Genomic DNA, 8,993 nt, shown 5'->3' with positions numbered 1-8,993 from the left:
CAGGCTTAGGTCAAAAGCATGGAAAATTTCCAGCATCAGAAACAAAAGAACGTGTTCATGGAATAAAAACTGGGAAATGTTTAATCATTTTAAGTCAACAGAGACACACCTAGTCCTGTAAAAGATGGAGATCTGACTCTAAAAACTTTTTTTAGACTGTGCCCAAGCCTCTGGAGAGATTTACCTTGTAAAGTTCCCTGAAATTCTGCTTGGCCAATTGTCTAAGTTAAAGACTTGGTGGGAACACACAGTTTCTGTCTGGCTCGTGTGCCAAGGTCCCCCTTCTGCAGAATGAAACATAGGATGCAGGAGGCAAGGGGGAATGGGATGACAAATACTCTAGTTGTTGTCCCATTATAATACTGAGTTTATATATAATATAATTATATATAATACAAAGGAACAAACATGGCTGTGGAAGCAGAAAAAATTCCTGGGTTCTGTGTTGTGATAATTTATTTACTTCCTGCGGTCATCTGGAACAATGATTTGTGATTGCTTTTGCCTATGAAAGAATTACAACTGAGGCAATGAAGCCCTTGGATTTTAAAGGGAAGAAGAAAGAAATTATGGAGTACCAGAACACCGAAAAGACTGAAGTGCAAAATGAATGTTTCCACCTTCTGTTTTATCAAAGATCCAAATTGCATCCAGTGTCTCATAGTCTTGAAGTTTGAAATGAAAAGTGAAAAAAACCACATTTATGGAAATAATGAAAATAGAGCTTGTGACTGAACATACTTCATGGCCATATTTCAAGGCCATTTAATGGCTTTGAACATATTTACATAAATAGACAGGACACATCCGTATTTAATCTACAGTCTTGAAGTTATACTGGTTTGATTGGTTAGTGTGTTAGCTTCCCAACCACATCTGATCTTTTTTATCCTCTTCCTAAAACATGGGAGGAGCAGTATGCATTTACAAAACAGAACTACGACAGGAAGAAAAACTGCTACCATAAATGAAGGTGGTGTATACCAGATAAATTGGTTAACATCAACCCACTTATTCCAAGCAAACACCAGTGCATGAACAGTGCAGAGCAGAAGAGCTAAATATCCCATCTTGCTCTGAAAAGAGAAAGAAAATAGTAAAGTATTTATGTTTTCCAACTTGGCAAAAAGAATACTCTGTTAAGCAAATACAGAAAACAGGAAGGGCCTCAACCAACACACTTAAGTCAAAGAAAAGAGACTATTGGCTTCGAACTAAAATTTAAGAATTATGATTAAAAAAATCTAACTATACCCCTCTATGCCACTCTAAGAGAAAAGAGATGTGGCACATTTTTCAACTACTGCTATGATATTTAGCTAAAATACAGAAGAGATCACAGGTTACATGCTATTCTTGAAAAAGGGTACTTTTCAATATCTCCATCTGTAGATGTCATCTGTATCCTAAATAAATTTATTTCTTTAAATAATTATTATTAGTTAAAAAGCAGATTTATAAATGGTTTAATAGATTGTTTGCAAATAAAAAAATTAAGGTCAATTAATCTCAGAAACTGTAGAATGTCTACTACTATGACAGAAGCAATTGCACAACAACAGGAAACTCAAGTCTTCCATTCCACTTAGAGTGATAAACTTGGCTTAGGATGTCTATGAAATTCAGGAGGAAAGGAAATTTTATGCTAGGGTTACCAGAAATTTTGAGTTTCTTGTTGCATAACAATCTTGATAAGGTTAGAAAAATGGAATTAGTCATCAGTGAAGTAAAACACTGCCTTTCCAAGTGCTACATCTACAGATTCTGATTTACAAGTATAAAGGTTATTTGTTTCTAAACCTAACCCAATATATCAGTATTACTCTTCTGGGTTTCTTCACCATGCTAATTTCATACTGAAAACAATAATGCACTAGAGCTGTCCATGTAGATTCTCTGTAGTGCTGAAATCTTTTCTTACAAACAATGCAGTTCACAGAGTGGGCAGATTCTCAAATCACAGATTGAAGGAAGAGATACATTTCAGATCCACTTTTCAAATTCATATTGAATTTTCAAATGCCAGGTACTTAGTGGGGCACTGAATTTTCAGATTTTGGTGTTCAGGGACCTAATTCAACACTTGCTTAAGTCTAATGTGATCATACTGATGTCAGCAGAACCACCCTTGATTGTTACTGCTTATAATCCAGCAGAACTAAAAGCAAACCAGATACTTAGATGAACAAAACAATCACATCTGTAGCAAACTCATAACTGGCTGGATTTGATTATGCATCTGTTTTAAGATGTCTCCTTTTCAGAAGAAGAACCTTTTTGGAGGGACTTATGAAGCTAATAATGCTGCAGATGGAAAACCTTTGTACGTATTATTGAGCAGAAGCCTTCTCTTGGATTTCCCAGCCACCTGGTACTGCTCAGGCAGTGAAGAATTGCCAAAACAGCTCCAAGGGAGCAACAAACAATTCTCCTTGTGTAGTGGAATCCCATGTTGTATGGGAACACTTGCTCCCAATTCAGCTGGACACAGGGCATTCCTAAAACATAAGATGTGCAGATGACTGAAATGCATTCAGCACCAGAGGTCTTTCACCTAACAGTAGGTTCTGAAGGGACCACTGCTGCTGGTCACCACATCAGAGGAGCAGAAAAGTAGTTTGCACTTGTTTTCCCACTTCATACCCTGAACCTAACAGCCTTTTCTCCTGACAAAATAATGAATGAGACAAACATTTCTTGCAAAGCAATTATTGAAGAGTATGGAACAAGCTTTTAGATTAGTTTCACTAACACCTCTGTGTTTGATATTTCTAACTCCTAATGGTCTTATTTGATAACATACAGTACTACAAATGAGGACTAATGACATGCAATAATGACATTTATGCATACCTGAATGTAATGAAACTCTCTCCAGGTCAAAGAATGACTGACAGATGGAATTGATGTTATTGCCAACAAGGCCAGCAAAGCAAGTCCCAGAATTCCTAGAGACACATAAATCTCCATTCTCCAAACATCATGTTCAATCCAGGCATTTTCTTTTTTCTGTTTGACCTGCCAAAAGAACAGCATACTTAAAATGACAGACAGTAACACTCAGCCATTTGTGTGAAATACAGCTATTTTCACAGGAAATCAGCCAAGAAGCACAATATTTTTGTTTGTTTGAATGTCTCTCAATGTAACTGCTATTCACTCTGGATGACAAGGTTTCCACTACTATCTGCAGAGCAAAGGTGGGCTCTAAGTGAGAAGATTTTGGGCAGGGAGAGACTGGTTAGAGGCCTGTTAGCTTCCTTTCACAGCAGGAGAAATCTTGTTCTTTGACAAAAAAATTACATCTATGGCTAAATATCGTATCTGGGAGATTATAACAGCAGGAAATATATTAACAGGACTATTTTAGGAAGCTAATTCACCAGGCATTCTTAATAATAGTATCCTGCCAGGATAGTTATTTAGCTTTATGTTTTTAAAAACAAATTGGTACGTTCAGCTGCAGTGAATACGATGGTTGGTATGGATGAAAATGTTGTGATTTTAATAAACTGATGTCAAAGCTTCTCCTCTTTATGAGTAATTGCAACAGCCCTTTGATGCTTCTAGTGATCAGCATGGCATAACATGCCTCAAATATAATTTCTTCATCCTGAGGACTGGAACCTCAAGGAAGTTTCTGGTAATCCATTCAAGTCAGATTATCATAAGGCACACGTCAGAGTTTTCAACAGGTAGTTTGCTTACAGAATTCTTAAGAAGCTGCTAACATCATACTGTGCTTTTAATAAAACTCTAGATTAGACTTTGAGGGTAATAAATGTACATTTGTGGCCTATAACTTGTATTGGAATATTCCTTATACTGAAATATTCATGGCACTCAGGCAATTTGCAAGTATTAGGAACTGTCTAGTCACAGAGGATCTTAGAGAGCTTTACGAGCCAACTATTGCCTATGACACAGAAGAATGATTGAAAATCTATCTTTTTACAAGTTCGTGTGCATCAGCCCAATTGTGGAGCCATCAGTGTTCACAAATCTAGCTTCCAGCAAACAGAGATTATTATAATTTAGATCAGCCCTCCTTCATTGCTGGATAATTCACTTAACAAAGGATATGTCTAAAAATTGTGTGTGTGCAGTTTTTGTAGATTCCCCTAGAGTAGAAAAAATTAAAACATACTAAACTAACAGCGTGCCAAAGACTTAAAAGTTCCTCTGAGGCAGGTACAATTTTGTGCATTTTAGAGAGTGAAAAAATCCCAGATGAAGAAAATGACTTATTTAATACACACTAGCACAGCTGTGATGACTCTTGACTCTCTATTACCTGCCTTAAGAGCTATGTCCTGCTCCATCCCTTAACAGTGCTCTGTGAGTATCTTCATCAAAATGAAATTAAAGGCAATGAAAATGGCTTCCCCCCTCACCCATATTTACTTGAATGACAAAACCAAGGATTTTCTGAATACAGAAGTGTTGGCATTTGCATTATCACCATACCTGCTGGAATGCCCAGTTCAGCAGCTTGTATCTGTATGATCTTCTCATTGGATAGCATAAGCTATAGCAGGCGTGCATTGAGGCAAAGAAGAAACTGAGAAGTCCAAATTGCTTTCTTGATAACATCCATCTATCCAGCCACTGGGGAAACCTTTTATACTTGGTGCCAAAGTGTAGCTGGAAACCAGCAGCTAATATTCCTGGTAAATATACTAGTGCTAAAAGGGTAATTGAAACCACTGGTAAAACTTTGTTTATGACAAGGATTGGAATCTTATAGAAAACATTTTCCTTTCTGGTTATAAAAGGATATATGACATCTCTCATAGAAGTGTATATAAATGTTAATAAAGAGATCACAGAGGCTATCTTCATGGGCAAGTGCCACTTGGGGAACAGATCCTGCTTGCAGTGTTGTTCTGAAGGATGTTCAAACTCTCCAAAATGGTGTGCTTGATGTAAATTAAAAAGTGCAGCTACTTCTGGTGGATTGGTGTCTTGCATATCCACATTCTGCAAAGGACAGAAAGGAAATACCAAGTGAGTTCAAGAGAAGAGAAGGAACTTCAGTAGTGACGGTATTTGCCATAATGTGTTTCACCCTGTAATGCACTGAAACCATATACAAAACATACACACTATTAAAGACAAGGTAGCTTGAAAACATAAAGTTTCAAGCAGCATGGGCTGTAGTTGAGTAAGGCACTTTTAGCAGAGATTTCTCATTCATCATTCATTATCTGTGGTGATTTCAAAACAGATTTTTTTAGGAAATTAACTAAACTGCAAGGGAAGATAGATTACAGTATGTGAAGCATCATTACAGCTTCTTATGACATGAGCTACACATTTCAGATGTCAAATTTCAGCTGCAAACTTAAGGATGCATCCCAGATTATATGCACAGTAACAGAGTTGAGACAGTAAAATATTTAATTCAGTTGCTGCTATTTTAATGACATTTAATTGGGGGAATAAGGATGCCAGTAGAAATCTTTGGGATCCAGCATATTAGATCAGCTCAACATCTGTCAACTCTAGCATCAAGTCCTGTGATCTTATTTCTCTCCTTCACAACTGTAAGAGCATCCTCTTAAGTTTTATGAAAACTTGTGAAACTGAATCACTTCAGTTAAAAAAGCTGAATTTTCTGCTGCCAAGTAGACACGCGGGATTCTGTTGTCATCTGGTAAAATGCAACTAATAACTAACCTCATGTAACTTTTAGCTGGCCCAAATGGTGTGACTTTTAGCATGGACTATAATTAAATCGAATGAGATGCTCTTTATTTTTTATCTCTTCATGTCAACATTGCGACAAAGTATTGATGAAATGCCAGTGTGATGGGAACACAGTGTTTCTGGACAAAACTGAATGAAAGACTGCAATACTCTGTGTGACATATAAGCTGTTGTTTTACAGAAACATTACCAAGTTGCTAGGGTTTCCTGTGTTGTTTCTTGGCACGATGCTCTGACTTGCATTCTGATCAATGGGGTGATTATCACCTTCCCTCTTCTGCATTGCAGAAACTCCCTGCAAAACAAACACAGGATGTAAAACAGGTTTGTGCCTTACTGGAACTTTTAAGCCTATTTTCCCTCAAAATGTTTTCTTCCTTCTCCTCTGCTCATTTGCTGGCTAAGGTATGATAATCTAGGGAAAGGACAGTCTGTTCTCTGAGAACCAAAAAGCTCAGCTTGGTTTTTAAGTAAAGCAGTGACTAAGAGAGAATTTGAATCAACAGAACATAATCACTGAAGAAAAATAATAATTCAGCTAAATTTCATGTCACCGATGTAATTAATTAATTAATTCAGGATGAAAATATTTACATTAAAATAATAAAGTCTGAAATAGCTTAGAGAAATAACATGTAAAATGTTATGAAGCTGGAATTTATCAAGTTCACGCATGAGACTTGTTGAGGCAAGAAACTCCTGCAAATGTGTGGTTCCTAATACTTTTTAGGATTGGTCTACCTGACAGTTACTCTGTGGCTCTAGAGGTATAGTCTCTATCCAAGACTGTCAGGAAACTCCAGCTGGAGCTTCACTCATGCTGTTCTGAGGTTCATCTAATAATGCTTCTGAAATTCCTCAGATAGTGAGAAAATTAGTGCAAGGGCCCTGAAACAAGGACGTCCTGTGTGTGCATCACACTGTGGCACACTGCAGGAGAGGCACTAGCACCACACCACTGGAAGGAAGCTCAGGGTGCCACACCAGTGTGCTTTTCTTGTGGCTACATTTAAGACAGTGACTAGGTAGCTCCTCCATGTATCTTCCTACTGAACAGCTGAATTACTACATATTAACTTGTTTTATAACTACTGTTTCTTTCACACCCATAAATATTTTGGGAAATTGTATGGACAAACCAGACTTTTGACAGTTGTCCTTTTTTTACTGTTCCTGGTTCCTTCACTGGGTGAGTTCTCCGGTCTTGCACTGTTTGCTATGAGGGTTTGCTTTCTGCCAGGCCACCAGACTCCTGAAGCTGAAGTATTATTTTCCTAAGTATTTCTCTTTGGATTTTCCCTCCTGCTAGCAAGCTCTCTCTTTTGGCATAACTTTCAGCCAAGTGTTGCAGAGTAGGGTCAACAGGAGCTTCTGTCTGAAGGTCAGGCTGTTAACCCTTTCCTACACAAGCTAACGGATGGTTTGTCTGTCCTGCACACAAGAAAGCATGGGCTGATGAAGGCACATTTCTATTTCCCCCTGCTATTCCTAGGGCTAGTCCTAGTGATTTTATCACAAGTTTTGGGATATCAGATATCTTCATAAAACCTCAACCCCTGCAGTTTCATGATTAGTTAAGAATTTTTTTATTTTTTATTTTTAAATACACTGCATTTCTAGCTGTTGCAGTGGCAAAGAATAGTTTACAAACAGGATTCTGCATAATATACTTACCTGGAAAAATCTCAATAAATACAGTGAGCTCCAGATCTATTTTTAACAGAACTGAGAATATGAAGGGCAGCTACACTGTTTTTGAGGCCTACCCTCTGATTTGATGTGGAAAAAAAATGGATGTAAACTTACAGACTGGCTTTTTAAAAATCAGACTGACTCCTTAAACTTGTTAAAACAGCTTGTGGCTCAGATCTTTGCTGGTTTTTAATTTTTTTCTGTGCTGATTTCCACTGAGCTTTCAACTGTTAGTATCACCACTCTACATGAGCTTACACAGCGATCCCAGTCACTTCGTAACTCTCCTCTTCTGACCTCCACACTATCTTGGGGGTCCAAAAGCATATTTACATTGGGAAGCTCTGTGTGGAAGAGCTTGACTCACCTGATGCTCATGCTGTTATCACTCCTCATTTAGAAAATTTAGAAAGGAAGAGTCCAGTAATAGCTTCTAGCTAAAGAATTGTATTGAGGATGTACTAAGTTATATCATGATGTGAAAAAAAACCCATGAGCTAGAATGCCAGCTGCTGATCCTAAAAGCTGAATTATTGGTTCTTTTGGAAAACAGTGTTTAATACCATGTTAAATACAGCATTAATGGTTTACACAGCAGATGAAAAGTAAAGAATAAAAGTGTGTGAGTGAATGCATGTGCTCATCCATGGAAGTCTGATTACAGCCACGCGACTGCACGCAGGGGAGCACAGATGATGAACAATAGCAGTCCACTTGGCTTCTGATACCAGAGTTAAGACAAAATTATGTATTGGATAAGCCCAATAATAAAGCACAGTAATAGTTCTGGAAAAGCCTAGATACATGACAGCTACAATTCCACTGTTCAGTGCCTCAGGAACTGCCAGAAGGGAGTAATCTACAGCATGTGTCTTTTTGGAATAGATCAGAAGAAAAAAATTTAGGAGTCCTGTGGGAGACAGAAACTAATCGGTCACAGCCCTCAGTCACACTGTTATGAAAGAAATAGTTGCAGAAATGTCCATCCTCAGTGCACCCCCCTCCTTCTCTGGGAGGCAGCTGTGAATGAGCAGAGCATGTCCAGCTGAAGAAAGCCAAGTCTGCAATGCTGTGAGCACGCTACTGCTACCGAGAAAACGGGCTGAACCGACGGGGATCCGCACCGTGGGTGCATCACCCCGGGGCAACATCACCCCCAGCCAGCGAGGGGTTCTCCTGAGCAAGGGGTTTCAGGGCTGCCGCCACGAAAAAGAAAAATGGGTAAAATGAACAGGGTATGATAATGACGAGGCGATGGAAGAGGAGAGCGGCTGCATCCCTTTGCCACCATCGGAAAACGAGACGGTGCAAGTGCTAGAGAGAACTGTCTTGCGTTTAAAGCGCCTGCTGCTTCGGGCAGGGCGGTGCACGCACCATGGACACCAGTGAGGAACTTTCGCCACTCCTGAAGAATTCTGCTGAGCTCTGTGGAAAACCTAATGAAATCCCGGGGGGTTGGAGCAGGAGAGCGCTGCTCGGCGTTTCTCCTCGGCACCCGCCCGCTTCGCCCCGCTGCCCGGGACACGCCGGGAGAGGCCGGGCCCGCGGGGAGCCCGCGCCCGCCGGGCAGAACCGTCCCGTCCGGTCCCGTC

General features: G+C 39.3%; 1 protein-coding gene across 1 annotated transcript; it reads right to left on the bottom strand.

Moving 5' to 3' along the window:
- Positions 1-765: 765 nt before the first annotated feature.
- Positions 766-5,998, bottom strand: STEAP1 (six transmembrane epithelial antigen of the prostate 1). The gene is made up of 4 exons (XM_010001559.1): positions 5,900-5,998; positions 4,468-4,980; positions 2,854-3,018; positions 766-1,076 (listed from the first exon to the last, which is right to left on the bottom strand). Exons 1-4 carry the CDS (start codon positions 5,990-5,992, stop codon positions 819-821), a joined length of 1,029 nt encoding a protein of 342 aa, XP_009999861.1. The 5' UTR covers positions 5,993-5,998; the 3' UTR covers positions 766-818.
- Positions 5,999-8,993: the final 2,995 nt, after the last annotated feature.

The sequence above is a fragment of the Chaetura pelagica genome, unplaced genomic scaffold (assembly GCF_000747805.2).
Source record: "Chaetura pelagica isolate M959 unplaced genomic scaffold, ChaPel_1.0 scaffold127, whole genome shotgun sequence".
In the NCBI taxonomy this organism is placed as follows: domain Eukaryota; kingdom Metazoa; phylum Chordata; class Aves; order Apodiformes; family Apodidae; genus Chaetura; species Chaetura pelagica.
This window is presented reverse-complemented; position numbering and strand designations above follow the sequence as displayed.

Coding starts and splice junctions, on each gene's coding strand:
- STEAP1 (XM_010001559.1), bottom strand. CDS start 5,992: ATGCAGAAGAGGGAAGGTGATAATCACCCCATTGATCAGAATGCAAGT. Junction 4,981..5,899: donor CAGGAAACCCTAGCAACTTG/GTAATGTTTCTG, acceptor TGTCCTTTGCAG/AATGTGGATATGCAAGACAC. Junction 1,077..2,853: donor GAGAGTTTCATTACATTCAG/GTATGCATAAAT, acceptor TTCTCTTTTCAG/AGCAAGATGGGATATTTAGC.